This window comes from Pelobates fuscus, chromosome 3, assembly GCF_036172605.1.
Source record: "Pelobates fuscus isolate aPelFus1 chromosome 3, aPelFus1.pri, whole genome shotgun sequence".
Taxonomy (NCBI): Eukaryota; Metazoa; Chordata; class Amphibia; order Anura; family Pelobatidae; genus Pelobates; species Pelobates fuscus.
Genome location: NC_086319.1, coordinates 81,934,063 through 81,951,020, shown reverse-complemented (window position 1 = coordinate 81,951,020; position 16,958 = coordinate 81,934,063). Strand labels below are relative to the sequence as shown.

At 43.2% G+C, this 16,958-nt stretch overlaps 1 protein-coding gene across 4 annotated transcripts in view; it reads right to left on the bottom strand.

Moving 5' to 3' along the window:
* The window catches only part of NSD1 (nuclear receptor binding SET domain protein 1), a 57,832-nt gene extending 43,499 nt beyond the window's left edge, over positions 1-14,333 (bottom strand). For 2 of the 4 annotated variants that reach the window (XM_063447303.1, XM_063447307.1), the window contains exons 1-2: positions 12,970-13,094; positions 10,980-11,923 (exon numbers count right to left, since the gene is read on the bottom strand). In XM_063447303.1, the coding sequence (XP_063303373.1) occupies positions 10,980-11,906 (927 nt within the window). In that variant the 5' untranslated portion in view covers positions 11,907-11,923; positions 12,970-13,094. Of the gene's footprint in view, positions 1-10,979; positions 11,924-12,969; positions 13,096-14,314 lie in introns of those variants that run through there. The other 2 variants (XM_063447304.1, XM_063447306.1) reach the window with 2 other exon arrangements.
* Between the last annotated feature and the right edge of the window lie 2,625 nt (positions 14,334-16,958).

Here is a 16,958-nt window from a genome sequence, read left to right as displayed (position 1 = left end):
TAAAACTACAGATCAATACATTTGAATTTTAAAACGACACATGCCCCACAGTAAACATCCAATAAACTGCACAATGGCTACCACCAACTTCAATCTTAACAACATTACCAGAATTGCAACTGAAAAGCTACCAGGGTACCATTTAAATCATCTTTTTGTAAACAAATCATTGACCATATTTGCTGAAAATGATAAACTGAAGCATGTATATTTTACTTATTTTTTTTTTTTTTTTTTATATATATATACACAATCATTAAAATCCATGTGGTCATACAGTGAAATCTGGTAAACTGGCTCTTGGTATACCAGAGTGAGCGGCCATTCATGGCCATTTGACCTGTTTTGTTATAAAAGGGCAACAGGAGTAATAAATAGAAAGCATGTAGCTAAATATATACATTGATGTAGTGTGCATTGGTCAATAAAAAGAACAGGAAATGGCTCTAAGCCCTGGGCTAAAACTTCAGTCGATATTAAAGGGACACTAAGCATGACTACCACTACAACTTAACATCGTGGTTTTGGTGCACAGATGCTGTCCTTTTTCTCTCGCAATGTAAAACATTGCAGTTTCTAAAAAAACCAGTAGTGTTTACATTTGGGCAAAAATACACACTTCTAGTGGTATTTCTTCCTTAAAGGGCCACTCCAGGCAACAATACAACTTTAATGACTTGATAGATTTTGGCCTCATTAACATGCTGTAATTGTTTTATATTTGTTTTCATGCTCAAACAGGGGCGTACCTGGAGCATTTGGCACCCCCTCCCCCAATTTTAAAATGTAAAAAACACATTTTAAAATGTATTTAGAATTGAGCAGTGATTGCATTGTTTTATGTATTTAGCACTGAGTAGAGTTTGTGTGTTTGCATGTAAGCAAGTTTTTGTATGAAGTATGTGTGAGTGAATGTAGGGGTGTGTTTGCATGTAGTGTTGCCATTTGAATGCAGGCGTGCATTTTTGTGTAGTGTGTTTTTTGAATATGTGGTATGTTTTTATGTAGTGTTGATATTTGGATGCAGGGGTGTATTTGTGTGTAGTGTTGGCAAAATGCTGAGATGTATGCACATGTACACGTACTCAAATATACATACACTGGCACACACAGATGCACACACGCATATACATAGAAACAGTCATGTACAGACAAACACTGTCACACAGATACAAACACACTTACAGATACACACGCTAAGACATAAGTGTGTGTGTGTGTGTGTGTGTGTAGTGTGAATGCAGTGTGTGTATAGTGAGCAGTATGTATTGTTTGTGTGTGTGTCCTCCCTCCCTGACTCTTACCGGTGTCCAGGGAGGGGGGGGGGGGGGGGAACTACATTCCCTGGTGGTCCAGTGGCACAGTATGGTTGCCCAGTGAAGAGGGGCCCAGAAGTCTCCACATCCAGCAGCAGCATGTCCTCTGTTCTCGTGATCTGTGAGAGCGCTGCTGCGGGTTACCATAGCAACGCACTCGCAGATCACGAGAACAGAGGACATGCTGCTGGTAGATGTGGAGACTCCTGCAAGCGGCATGAAAATGCGCCCCGGGCACCCCCCTAGTGAGTGGCATCTGGGGCGGACCCCTCCCCTTGCCCCCTTTAGTATGCCACTGAATCTTTATAGTTTTTACAGAATGCTGCAACATAAGCCTGATTCTTTAGCCATTTGTACAAGGTATAATAGGTGAATATTAACAAAGGACTTGAGTTACAGCACACCTGGAAGGCTTTCTGTCCCTTGTAGGAGTACTATATCTCCAGTTTTTTATATTTGGTCAGTAATTAACAGGATTGGAAAGTTATGGGACAAAAACCTATTGCTACTGCTAAGTATTACTTTAATTTTATTATATTTTACTTGTTCCGTGTTAAATGTTTAAGTATTTTAACATTACTTTATAAATATTTTTTAAATTCTTTGTTTTATTGAGGTATGACATTCATAATACAGGTTTGCAAGAGATGTAGCATAAGAAACTTACATTGAATTGTACATAGGCGAGACGAATACAACTTACCAGTTTATCAGACCTCATTTTTTGTTTGGTTGCATTGTTACAACAGGGTATAGTATAATATTAAAAATACAAAGTAATGTTTGTCGGCCCAGGACATACAAAAACGTGATAAATCTCAATGTATCCATCCTGGTAAAATATTTTATAAATAAATGTTTGCGTTGATATGGGAGTGGAACTATTTTTGCTGTATATTTCTAAGGTGTTGTAGGTACCCAACGTGCAGAGACTGACCCAGTACTATCCAGGGACACATAATAAAGATCAGATGCGTATTACTGGTCCTTAGCGTGGCTGAACTTTATGTTATGCCTAGAAAACGTGAAAGGATTGTAAAATATCTAGCCAAGGTTACAGTAGTATAAAAGGTATTCTGAGTGGGCAAACCAGGCCAGGCATGTCAGAGGGCAAGAACAAGTCAAGTTAAACCCCAGAACATGCACACAGATGATGAACATGCTATTGCAATCACAACCCACAACAGAGGCTATATCCGAGCATGGGAGGGGTTTACATACTTGTGATCCCCTGCTAGTAGCCCAGCATTATCCTGGCACACCGAAAACATGTGCGTGCACATTGGTAATGTGCAGCATGGGCGTTTCACAAAGAACTGACGCAGAATGACAGTGTTCTGCTTCAAAATTGACACCAGAATGATGCACGGATTGCGATTGAGAAAGCCATAGGTACCCTTACAGGGTCTCAAAGCAATATAATTGTAATCCATTTAAATACAGAAATAAGTAAACCAAAAGTATTGGCAGATACACATTGGTACCACCATTGACATCTAATCTATGAAAATCTCAAACCTCTCTCAAAGACCAGAAATTAGCGAGTGGAAAGGTAGACCTGAGAGGGTGTCATGGGCTTCTTATTGGACCTATTGCAGTTTCTGATATCAGCAGCTGTATGACATGGGGTTAAACCAGGGTCGTACTATATAATTACAACTTTTAAGGGGGTAGAAATCTGACAGCCAACTACCTGCCTTCTCATGGCACATTCCAGTTCAGCTAGTACTTCAAAACCGGTGTTCTATCATTCTGCTATACCTGTCAGATTTCTATACCTAGCACTCCTGCTACCCCTCCACAGCCAGGTCCTGGAAGGTAAGTTTTACACTTTCATTATAGTTAGTGCATTCACTAAGCTTAGGTACACGGGACATTTAGGGTTAAGTGAGGGTTCAAATTAGGGTTAGGTAAGTGCTTCTAACCTCTCTCACTCTCTATTCTTACCCTAACCCTTGGGGTAAGGGTTAAAATAAAGTGTGAGAAATCACTATTTAGTGATATTCCCGTATTGTGAAATATCACTAAATATGAACAAGTCCCTAATCCTAACCCTAATTTGAACCCTAACATTAACCCTAAATGTCCCATGTCCTGAGCTTAGTGAATGCACTAACTATAATGAAAGTGTAAAACTAGTTTTACTTCCCTTCCAGGACCTTGCTGTGGAGGAGTAGCAGGAGTGCTAGCACGCATGTGCAGCCCAGGATCCAGCTGATTCCCCTCCCCGGAAGTGACGAGGGTATAGAAATCTGACAGGTATAGCAGAATGATAGAACACCGGCATGCCTCCATGACAGGTTGAGGAATTTATAAGGGAGAGGGATCACAAATCTTTAATAAGGTGATGCACTCAGCATTAATGTGCAGAGTGTTGAGTACCGTCTGCCAAAGTTTGCAAACCATTAACGTACAGTTTAAAGGACCACTATAGTGCCCGGAAAACACTCGTTTTCTTGGCACTATAGTGCCCTGAGGGTGCCCCCACCCTCAGGGACCCCCTCCCGCCCGGCTCTAGGGAGAGGAAAGGGTTAAAACTTACCTTTATTCCAGCGCCGGGCGGGGAGCTCTCCTCCTCCTCTCTTTCGGCTGAATGCGCATGCGCGGCAAGAGCTGCGCACGCATTCAGCCGGTCGCATATGGACGCTTGCGTGCTCTCACTGTGATTTTCACATTGAGAATCACGCAGGCGCCTCTAGCGGCTGTCAGTGAGACAGCCACTAGAGGATTTAGAGGCTGGCTTAACCCTTATATAAACATAGCAGTTTCTCTGAAACTGCTATGTTTATATAAAAAAGGGTTAAACCTAGCTGGACCTGGCACCCAGACCACTTCATTAAGCTGAAGTGGTCTGGGTGCCTAGAGTGGTCCTTTAACCCCTTAAAAGGTATGACAGTACCTGGAACCTTTTTGCACCATGACTCCTTTGTGATGAAATGGTTTAGGTGCACACAACATGTTCATCCTTTAACTTCGTACTAACATACTAATACCCAAATTAAAACAATCAACCATCCCCATTTCTTATGGCAGTGGTTTTCAACCAGTGTACTGTTGCAAGCTGGTATGCATCAAGCCACTTCATAATGTGTCACAAACATTGTTTCAGAGATGTTATAGATTGAATGTAGTCCTTAAAATTTGTGTTTTGTTTTTTTAATACAGTTTCAGTATTAAAACGTGTAATTCCCAACAATTAAAACAGTCAGTTTGGCTAAAAATGCACATATCTTTAAAGCCTTCACATGAATGTGACCGTTACAAGCTTCAAATGAATGTAAAGTGTGCTTTTGTCCAACAAAAAGTTGGTAAAAGCCGACTTGTGGAAGAAAGTGGCAGACACATTGAAGCTCCAATATGGCAACAATGAATCGGTCATCCTAAATAAACAAAGAAATAGGATGCCTGTTTGCAGTTGCGGATTTGTATATTTACAGGTAAAAGGAATTTTACTTTGCTCATGCTCACAGATGAGGCAAGGGGTGGGAGATGACATCAACATCTAGCCAGTAAGAGACCTTGTTTTGTTATGATATCAGAGGAGGGGACTACACTATCAAGTTTCATTGAGTGACTATAGTCCTCCTCGATGGCCCTACATGTATCATCCTGAAACAGGTTTTCAAGATCAGAGACAACATAAATTTAAAGGGACACTCCAGGCACCCAGACCACTTCTGCTCATTGGAGTGGTCTGGGTGCCAACTCCCACTACCCTTAACCCTGCAAGTGTAATTATTGCAGTTTTTCATAAACTGCAATATTTACATTGCAGGGTTAACTCCACCTCTAGTGGCTGTCTATTAGACAGCCACTAGAGGTCACTTCCTGGGTTCTAGCACAGGTTTCCTGTGCTAGAGCGTCGCTGGACGTCCTCACGCTGTGTGAGGACCTCCAGCGTCGCTCAAAACCCCATAGGAAAGCATTGAAATGATTTTTCAATGCTTTCGCATGGGGAGACGTAATGCGCATGCGCGGAATTTCCGCGCATGCGCATTAGGTCTCCTCGGCCGGTGAGCGAGATTAGTCTCGCCCACCGGCCGACGTAATCACTAGGAGGAGAGTCGCGGAGGCGGAGACAGCGGCGAGGGACATCGCCGCTGTCCCAGGTAAGTCACTGAAGGGGTTTTCACCCCTTCAGTAACCGGGGATTGGTGGGTGGGAGGGAGAGGGACCCTCCAGTGCCAGAAAAACGAATTGTTTTTCTGGCACTGGAGTTTCCCTTTAAAGATCAGAGACAACATGGGTTTTACTTCAGGGAGATCATGCCAAACTAATCGTATTGATTTTTTTGATTAGTAACTAAAATAATAGATCAGGGTGGAGCAGTAGACATTGCTTACCTAGATTTCAGTAAGACTTTTGACACTGTTGCACATAGAAGGCTTATATATAAACTGCAATCTTTAAGTTTGGATTCCAATATTGTTGAATGGGTAAGGCAGTGGCTGAGTAACAGGCAACAGAGGGTTGTAGTCAATGGAGTATATTCGAAGCATGGGCTTGTCGCCAATGGGGTACTTGGACCCATTCTCTTTAATATTTTTATTAGTGATAATGCAGAAGGTCTTGATGGTAAGGTATGTATTTTTGCTGATGATACTAAGATATGTAACAGGGTTGATGTTCCAGGAGGGATAAGCCAAATGGCAAATGATTTAGGTAAACTAGAAAAATGGTCAGATTTGTGACAGCTAACATTTAATGTGGATAAGTGCAAGATAATGCATCTTGGACGTAAAAACCCAAGGGCAGAGTAAAGAATATTTGATGGACTCCTAACCTCAACATCTGAGGAAAGGGATTTAGGGTGATTATTTCTAATGACTTAAAGGTAGGCAGACAATGTAATAGAGCAGCAAGAAATGCTAACAGAATTATTGGCTGTATAGGGAGAGGTATTAGCAGTAGAAAGAGGGAAGTGCTCATGCCATTGTACAGAACACTGGTGAAACCTCACTTGGAGTACTAGAGACTGTATCTCCAGAAGGATATGGATACCTTAGAGAGAGCTCAGAGAAGGGATACTAAACTGGTTCATGGATTGCAGGATAAAAAAAACTTACAAGGAAAGTTTAAAAGGAACTTAATATGTATAGGTTGGAGGAAAGACGAGACAGGGAATATGATAGAAACATTTAAATACATAAAGGGAATCAATACAGTAAAGGAGGAGACTATATTTAAAAGAAGAAAAATAAAATAAAAAAATTTGAATTAATCAACAGTATTTAGAAACACTGCAGAAAATGGCACTAATTGCAACATATCTCAGGTCTGTGTAAAAAATAAAAACATTTAAATTAATCAAAAAATAAAAGAAGTAAAACTACCACAACAAGAGGACATAGTCTTAAATTAGAGGGGCAAATGTTTAAAAATAATATTAGGAAGTATAACTTTACCGAGAGGGTAGTGGATGCATGGAATAGCCTTCCAGCTGAAGTGGTAGAGGTTAACACAACAGTGAAGGAGTTTAAGCATGCGTGGGAAAGGCATAAGGCTATCCTAACTATAAGATAAGGCCAGGGACTAATGAAAGTATTTAGAAAATTGGGCAGACTAGATGGGCCGAATGGTTCTTATCTGACGTCACATTCTATGTTTCCAGGTCAAAGGCCAGCATATGGATCTGGAATAATTACATTCCTCAAACAGTCCATATCATTTTATCCACTGAGAGCTTTTAACCTTGGGAGCGGGGAGGGGTCTTATTTTAAAGTCTTGTCAAACAGCAGGTTAGATGTTCAAGCAAGGAGGCAAATACCTATCTGTGAGCACTGCAGATCAATGCCAGGAAAAATTCAATGCTTCCAAAATAGAACAAACAAAAAAAAGGAATTGTAAGGTACATCCAGAATACGCATGTCTTAATAATGGTTCCGCTGCAAGGAGCAAAATATATACAAATACGTATTAAGTTTTAAAGAGACATTAAAGACACCAAGACTACTTATTTTAATGAAATGATATGGGTGCAGTGCCTCTGGAGTATCAGCTATGCAATCTAAAACACTGACGTTAAATACAGCAATGTTTTAAATGCAGGGCTAAGCATGCTTCTAATGGCTGCCTGGAAGGCACACTCCGAAAATAGATCACAAAAAGGATTTGATTGGACGCATGCAGAGCACTGACATGCATTGGGTTGTAACAAAAGGCAAAGAAGCGATGCCTGCCAGAAATAGTACCAAGTGTTAAATTTTTGAGCTAGGAAAAGGTAAATACATTTTTAGCTTTTATGCTATTTACGTTATGGGTGGGGCCAACTAATCTAAATAGAGAGGAGACACTATAGAGTTACGAATACTTTTGCAATTACAGTTAGTGTTTCTGTAAACAAGGTATGACCATATGGTGTGACTAAATTCCCAAATTTGTTTGCCAACATATCCATGAAAAAAATTGTATGCTCTATTTTTGTGTGTGCAGTAAATATGTACTTCTCAAACAGTAGGTGACATTTTATCCACATTGAGCTTTTAACCTTCGTTTCTATTAAAGTAAAAACATACAATAATTTAGTGGCGTTTAAAAATAAAATGCATAAGTAATATATAAAGTGTCGCGCCAGCCATCCTCCCATTTCGCACAGCAGCCTTTGTAAGTCAAATTTCTGCATTGTGGTAGACTTTCAGGTGCTCTGAGCATACTACTGGGATACTTTGCTGGCTTTAATAGCATCCTGGAATGCCTTGTTTTGTACACATGCTTGCCGTTAGCCCTGTAATTGGTCCTACTGTATGTGAACATTTCTATATTCTGCATTCCCAAAATTGCAAGCAAAATCTATGTAAAGCAGGGTGTTTTGCATTTTATATATTGACATACTTAAAGGGACACTCTAGGCACCCAGACCACTTCTGCCCATTGCAGTGGTCTGGGTGCCAACTCCCACTACCCTTAACCCTGCAAGTGTAATTATTGCAGTTTTTATAAACTGCAATAATTACCTTGCAGGGTTAACTCCTCCTCTAGTGGCCGTCTACCAGACAGCCACTAGAGGGCACTTCCATGTCTATAGCACAGGTTTTCTGTGCAAGACCGTCACTGGACGTCCTCACGCTGTGTGAGGACCTCCAGCGTTGCTCAATTCCCCATAGGAAAGCATTGAAAAGCATTTTCAATGCATTCCTATTGAGAGCTCTAATGCGCATTAGGTCTCCCCGGCCGGCGGGATCAGTCTCGGCCACCGGCTGACGCAAGGAAGGGGGAGGAGCGGCAGCGACCCGAAACCACCGCCGAGGGACATCGGCAGGGGTCTCAGGTAAGTGACTGAAGGGGTTTTCACACCTTCAGCAACCGGGGTGAGGGGACCTGCAGTGCCAGGAAAACGGATTGGTTTCCTGGCACTGGAGTGTCCCTTTAAAAAGAACACTGTAGGGACAGGAACACAAACATGAACTACTGACCCTATAGTGTTAAAACCAACATTTTGGCGGCTTGTCCCCCCTTGCTCTCCTTAAAAGGCAAGAAAACTTCCCTTATTTCCAGAGCCGTGCGTGTCAGCCTCCAATCCGCCTCCTTGGCTGACAAAATCAGAATTGATGATTTCGGCCAATCCAATGCTTTCCCAAAGGAAAAGCATTGGACTGGCTGAGATTATCCAGGGTGGCGTTTGGCCCCACCCCGCCTCCTTGATAATCAGCATCTCATCAGAGATGCATTGACTCAATGCATCTATAAGGGGAAAGTTCAGCGTCTCCATGCAGAGCCTAGAGACGCTGAAAGTCAGTGCTGCACACGTTGAAGTACTGCCCCAGGAAGCACCTGTAGAGGTCATTTGAAGAGTGGCCACTGAAGATTTCCCTTGGGAGCAATGTAAACACTGTCTTTTGTCTTTGTTTACAGCACAAAGCTTGCAGGGTCTGACTATAGTTACCAGAACAACCACGTTAAGCTGTAGTTGCTCTGGTGACTATAATGTCCCTTTAATGTATACCAACGGGTTATATTTCAATTTAGAGTATCATATTGATTTTTCCAACTTAAAATTTCTCTAAAGTATGAATTATAATAATAATGTGTAGGAGGAGGAAAAAATGTATATCTCCCTTTAGCTTCTGCTTGGACTTATATGCATCAAGTAGTCATGTCATTTTGCAGGGTGTTTTTTTTTTTGCAAAATATGCCAATACCCCAAAAGTGATAGGACGCTAAAGACATTGATTTGATGCTGCAATTTGACAAGATATCACATGGCAACCAGTACAAGTCATCCTAATGTGGTACATTACATAATTAAGAAATCCTTTAGCTAGGGATTAAAACACCAACCACATTCTAATAAAAAACCTTTAAATACGATGCATGCGAATTTGCACATTGGACATAAGTATTAAAGCTGCCCTGTCACCCTCTGGGGGCAGGTAAAGATAAGGTTACTTACCTGAACCTGTCTCTCTAAGAAAGTCAGGCGGAGGTGAAATACAGAAACTAAGTAGTCCCTACTTTGACACTATATTTCTTCATTGGGTTGGAATATCAGTGAAATTTCAAGAGTCAAAATTAGTATTTCATAAAGACTCTACCTTTATGAAACTGATTTTATTTTTTCAGGGGGAGCGACAGTACCACTTTAAAGGACCTCAAACGTCACCCAGACCATTCCATCTGAATGAAGTGGTCTCGTCATGTTAACCATTCAATGTTCACACTGAAGGGCTAAATAGACATCTAATGGACATCTTCAAGACAGCTAATAGAGACACATCCTTCCCCAGAATAGAGTCAAACTCAGTCCTGCAATCAAATACTGCTCATAGCAGAATTTGATTGGAGGAGCACTGCATTTCGCCTTGTATGGTGTCTCCAATCCAATATTTCTCAAGATTGCAGAAGAAATCAGCAGGCATGCTGACTACTTCAGAGGAAGAGCAGGCTACTGCTGTGGAGGAACCTCCGCACCGAAAATTAAATGAGCAATCTTAAATTAAAAGGACTCTGTAGGAACCCTGACCACTTAATCTCATTGAAGCTGCCTGGGTTACTGTCCCTGTAACTTTAGAGAAACTGCAATGTATTCATGCTTATTCTTCTGTTTCACAGAGTTTAAATGTGAAAAGACACTGGACGGACACCCAGCTTCTTGCACAACCCTATAGGAAAGCATTTATCTAATGCTTTCCTATGGTGAAGGCCTGTTATGGCCTGTAAAGTGTAATGTTTACATTTGTCCACAACCACACTCTAATGAATGTCAGCCTGACAACCACCAGAGGCTCATCCTCATTGAAGACTTGAAAAATCAAAAGGTCTGTGGCATCATGCCTCCAGTGCTTCCTTATGAATCTAATGCATTACATTTTTTTTTTTTTTAAATAGTCATCATGACTGATAACTTCATTGGTGAAGGAGCAGCAGTACAGATAACATATATTCTAAACACAGACAGGGGGGGGGGAGGGGGGTTGCAGTAGACCAAACAATAGAAACACTCTAATGCTAAAAATAATTGCCATTATTTTTAATGGTAGAGTGTTTCTTTAATGTATCTCTATGACAGAATCCCTTAAGGTCTGTTGGCAATTCAGAAATAGAGAACCACTCATTCAATGGGATAACACCCAAATTCATCTATTAAACCAGAACGTAAACCAGCTTTGAAAGTAAATAAGTGAAACATTTCTCTTTCCCCATGTACCCAATATTTGCTTTGCTTACACGAGGTAATTGTGATGCATCAGGAGGCCCTCCAGCATTTGCTTCCATATTAACCAGATCCTCATCCACCGACACTGATTCTTCCTCTTTGTGTACCAAGTTGAGAGTACGATGACCACTTAATCTGTTATCCACTTGTGAAACACCACTGAGTGATGGAGCTCTTTCCAGAATGCTAATAGAAGAGTTGTGAATGTGCGAGCTATTCGGTATTTCTGGATCCTGGATCATTGCTAAAAAAGATGTTTTTGTTTCCATACTTCTGTTGCCTACTGTACTGTCACCATCATCACCCCAATTCAGAGGAACCAAATTGCCTAAGTCTGACACAAAGTCAGATGCAGTGTTAAGTTTGGATCTTGTTTCCCCTATATGCATATTATCTGCCACAGAGGGTTGTTGTCCATAAACAGGCAAGTCCATCCCAAAACCAGGTCCATCTAGCTCATAGTTTAAATGTTCCATACCATATTCTACCTCCTCCATTCCTAGGTGGCAAAACTGATCAAAAGAGTGCATTCCATTTCTTACATTTTTAGGCAACTTTACAGGAGGTTCTGGAAGATAGCGATGTGCAGATTGTTGTCCGGTGAGATGCATTGCTGGCTCACCTTGACTATAATAAAAAGGTGGAGGATTTCCTTCTGATCTGTTTCCCTCTGAGTCTTGGGATCCATTAATACCATCCATGCTTATCATAGAGGCAAGATCCTGTAATTTTCGAAGAGGAATGTAGTGGGAGGAGGGATCTTGCCCATAACCTGATGTGCAGCTCTGCAAGGGTGAGGCTAGTGGCACACTGCACCCATTTGGTGGATCCAAGACACTCCTGTCACCCACTGGACATTTGTTCTGGACATTCAGGTCCAATGAGTTGAAATACACTGGGGCATTAGACAGCCTGTCTAGCTCACAGGCTTCATCCATCCTGTGGAGGCATTAACCTGGCAAAATGAACACAAGAATAAATTTAAAACCAATGAAAAAATAAGTTAAATATTTTGACCATGACATTAGGGACATTACTCTGATTTGTTAACCCTTGTAATAAAAACAATGACATATTTAAGCACTAGACAGAATGCCGAGAAAGAATCAAAACAAACAAGATCTGCTTCTGCCAGTCCACAAAGGAATTCTGCATATCTCATAGTTTAGTTCAAAACAAATAAAAATAAGCATGATTAAATGGCCACAAAACACGGACTTGAGTGAAATCATGTTCCCTGGCCAAAATGGCAGCCTCTTGCAGCAGGCAGAGGCCTACACTGTAGGCAATGTCTGGCTTTTCCGGTGTAGAGACAGTGGTGCTCAATCCTTCCCCGGCAGTGGAGCACACAGTGGGAAAGAAGTATTTGTTAATTAACCGGGGACTCAAAGCAAAAAAGGAAAAAAAAAAAAAAAAAAACGTCTGGGATCCCTCCCCCAAATCATACCATGGAGGGGGGGGGGGGAGCAATATAGAACACAGCATAATATAGTCTGATCTACTTGTACCCCAACATCTCCAATTCTGCAGGGTATTAATATTAAGTTTGCTAAATCCTTGGTCCAGCAGAAAAAGAGTTAAACAGATCTGCCGGCTTTGTCCCTGAATGTGCACCCCCTTCCAGGAAACTCCATACAAACACAGCAATAATAATATTAATGCACATGCGTCTCCTAGCAGTACATGCAATGAAAAGGCTGCTCAGTCCATGGAATGTAACCGTGCAATGGATACAAAACAACAATAATGAGAATGGAATAGAACATAGAACCCTGGGCTGGCTGCAGCCGTAACGTGGAGGTCAGCAGCGGGGAGCACAGCGTGCAGAACGATCCCCTCTAGCATGCAGAGCACAGTGCAGCCAAGCCGGCCGGGTAATGATCTAGTGATGGATTAGCAAGGTCCCCCTCCCTCCCCGGCCATCCCGAGTGCAGCCCCCCTAATACCGTGCAGGGTGCCCCCATTGCAGGGCAGCGAGGAGGTATCGTGCCCCGGCCTTACCTGCCACTCATCACACAGCGCTAGGCCCGGAGCCCGCGGCGGTCTGCATTACCTCCAGCGGCCGCACGGCACGCACTGGGGAGGGAGGGCCGCCTTGCCCTGCTCTAGGAGGCGTGCGGAGCCTGCGTGGGGGAGGGGTGCCTGCTGGAGGTGGGCGCTGGGGGGCAGTGGTGAGGGGGGTCGGTTATAGCGTCAGATTGGCCGCTGATGCGATGCCAGTCAGTTCCCCTGTTTGCAGTGAGAGGTCGGGACGGCAGCCAGTGCTGCCACACGCACCCTAGTTGCTTGAACATGGGACTCAGCTGCATGCACATGGAGCTGTGCTGCCACTCACCCTGGCTGCATGCACATGGAGCTGTGCTGCCACTCACCCTGGCTGCTTGCACATGGAGCTGTGCTGACACTCACCCTGGCTGCTTGCACATGGAGCTGTGCTGACACTCATCCTGGCTGCATGCACATGGGGCTCTGCTGCCACTCACTCTGGCTGCATGCACCTATACATCATGGTGGGCAGCACATGAAAAGTGCTGCCCTGAAGTAGGCAGAACCCTTAGGTTACACCATAATGGTTTGAGTTCTACCTGCTGCAGGGAAGTGCCAACCTGTAGGATGACAGCATTGTGTACCCAGGATAAATGGTGACTTATGGCTGCACTAGATACATGTTTACACTCAGCAATGACTGGGCTACCATTACATTACTCCCAGCCTGGGACATGTCACCCTTCCTGATGGAGGGATTTTACTTCCCTTCGTGTGACAGAAACATCAGTCCCCAGCATGAAGGAAGGGGGTTATTGTGTGTCCAAACAGACATGGTGGAGCTGGCTGGCATCCCTAGCGTCAGTCTCCATCACTGGTACTTACTGCTCAGGGGCCCCAGAGGGATTTACATGGGGTGTCCCCCGCCATACAGGCATGGGGCATGTTGGGAAAGTGACAGTATGGCGCTGTGCCCACTGCCAGCAACTTTCCTTTCTAGTAACCCAGCTCAGCCCGTGCTGGGGGGAGGGGGGGCTATTATTATTAATGGGGGGTGTGAGCAAGGCCCAGCTGTGGCCCTGGGGGACAGCCTGTGTAGATGGTGGCCTGCATGCACAGTGCTGTCTCACACCTCAGGCAGGTTTATTAATGGCCGTCTCCATCAGCCCCCCTCCCTCTCCGTCATGACATCGGCCCTGTCACAGCCCTGCTCTCACAGCCTCCATCTTAGCTGTCTCCAGCCTCCCCCCTCCCCCCACAGTCAGCTCTCCCTCGCACGGCCATGATATAACACCACACCGAGACCCCCACCGCCCCCCCCAGGGTGATGTGTACCGTCACCTGCCAATGAGAGCCTCACCTGGGAGACAGGCCGAAGCTGAGCAAGACCTGAGACAATATCAAAATGGCGGCCCCGGGCGCGGCCTGGGCACCCCCACAGCCTGCACACACTGACCCCCATCACACAGGGTAACTGGCAGCCAGTGAAACCAGACAGGGGGAGAAAAACCTCCCCCTGTATTATATCACCTTCTGTATCATACACAGACACACTGACTGGAGCATTCAGCCTGCTGCTCAGTATTAAAATGTTGAAATCCGTATAATAAGTCTGCCAAGAAAGGCTGAGGGAGCAGCATTGGTAGGGGGCCCAGGGTGTGCTGTGACAATGACTGTGATATGGCCAATAATATGCTGGGAGCGGACTAAAAATGCATAAACATGAACCAATGTGTGCCTGTGGTTTCTAATGTCAGTCTGCAGCTCAGAGAGCCCAAGCTGAGGTTTCTCTCTTTTTTTTTTTTTCTCTTTCCCATGTATTTAGCCACCTAGAGGAGGATCTGTCACACTTCCAGCAGCTAGGTCTGCTGTTTGAATATATTTAGCAAGAAGAAACTTGCTTGTAGTTTAAATGCTTCTGCACAGCTAAAGCAAAATGGAAAACAAATATTCTGACAAAAAAAAAAATGTATATACATCATAATATATATATTTTTTTCCCCTCAAGAATGCGGTTATTTATGAGAAGGAAGCACACAGTGAGGGGGAAAAAAGTATTTGATCCCCTGCTGATTTTGATTGTTTGCCCACTGACAAAGAAAAATCAGTCTATAATTTTAATAGTAGGTATATTTTAACAGTGAGAGACAGAATAACAACAACCCCCCCCCCAAAAAAAATCCAGAAAAACGCATGTCAATAAATTGATTTGCACGTCAATGAGTGAAAGAAGTATTTGACCCCTTCGACTTGTTGGCAATCACAGAGGTCAAACGTTTCTTGTAGTTGTATACCAGGTTTGCACACATCTCAAGAGCGATTTTGTCCCAGATCCTATTCAAGTCATTTAGGTTTCGAAGCTGATGTTTGGCAACTTGAACATTCAGCTCCCTCCACCGATTTTCTAAGGAATTAAGGTTTGGAACCTGGCTAGGCCACTCCAGGACCTTAATGTGCTTCTTCTTGAGCCACTCCTTTGTTGCCTTAACTGTGTGTTTTTGGGTCATTGTCATGCTGGAATAGCCATCCACGACCCGTTTTTAATGCCCTGGCTGAGGTAAGGAGGTTCTCACCCAAGATTTGACGGTACACGGCCCCGTTCATCGTCCCTTTGATGCAGTGCAGTTGTCCTGTCTCCTTAGCAGAACAATACACCCAAAGCATAATGTTTCCACCTCCTTGTTTGATGGTGGGAAGGTGTTCTTGGGGTGATGGGCAGCATTCCTCCTCCTCCAAACATGGCGAGTTGAGTTGATACCAAAGAGTTTTATTTTGGCCTCATCTGACCACAACACTTAAACCCAGTTCTCCTCTGAATTATTCAGATGTTCATTGGCAAACTTCAGATGGGCTGCACCTTGCGGGTGCTGCAGGATTTCAGTCCTTCACGGCGTAGTGTGTTACCTATTGTTTTCTTGGTGACTTTGGTCCCATCTGCCTTGAGATCATTAACAAGATCCTCCCGTGTAGTTCTGGACTGATTCCTCACCAAGGGAGACTGACAGTTATTTTGTGTTTCTTCCATTTGCAAATAATCACACCAACTGTTGTCACCTTCTCACCAAGCTGCTTGGCAATGGTCTTGTAGCCCAATTCCAGCCTTGTGTAGGTCTTCAATCTTGTCCCTTCAATCTTGTCATCCTTGGAGAACTCTTTGGTCTAGGTCATCGTGGAGAGTTTGGAATCTGATTGATGGATTGCTTCTGCGGACAGGTGTCTTTTATACAGGTAACGAGCTGAGATTAGGAGGACTCCCTTTAAGTGAGTGCTCCTTATCTCAGCTCGGTACCTATATAAAGGGAGCCAGAAATCTTGCTGATTGATAGGGGATCAAATACTTATTTCACTCATTGACATGCAAATCAGTTTATAACTTTTTAGAATTTTTTATTTCTATTTTAATTCTTTATTTTGGTTGTGCATATAGGAAAGAGTACATGCAAACTTACTATGCCACAGCACCATGATCAAGCAACAATAAACATGTTTAAAGCTTTAAGTGACATATGAGGAACATGCACATTTTTATAGTAATATGGAAGAGATATGTGAGGGTCAATTCAAACAGTAAAAAAAAAAAAAAAAGTTAACTATGATTGGTGCTCCAACAGGTTTATACTAAGTTTAGATTTATGATTAAGCAACAGCAGCTGTATTTTGTGAGTATAGAAAACATGTCCGAATTACATGTCTGTCGCTGAGTGGCTGAATACATAAGATACAATAAACTAATACATAGATCTGTGTGTATGGAGCAAGATATAGTAACCATTGGAGATATAGACTGAGATGGGTACCTAATGGGGTATTATGGTAAACTGGGTATATATAGTGACAGCTGAAACAGTGTGTAAGGCATGCCAGCTGTGAGTAAGAGTAGTGGGTGCTTCAGCCTATGCCCATTATGGGAATGTCCCTTTTTCTGTCATTATCGGCCCCTCTGATGGAGCCCCTTGGATCAGCCCCAGCTTTATCACTCGTCGGCAAGATGTTCTTCTGTTCAT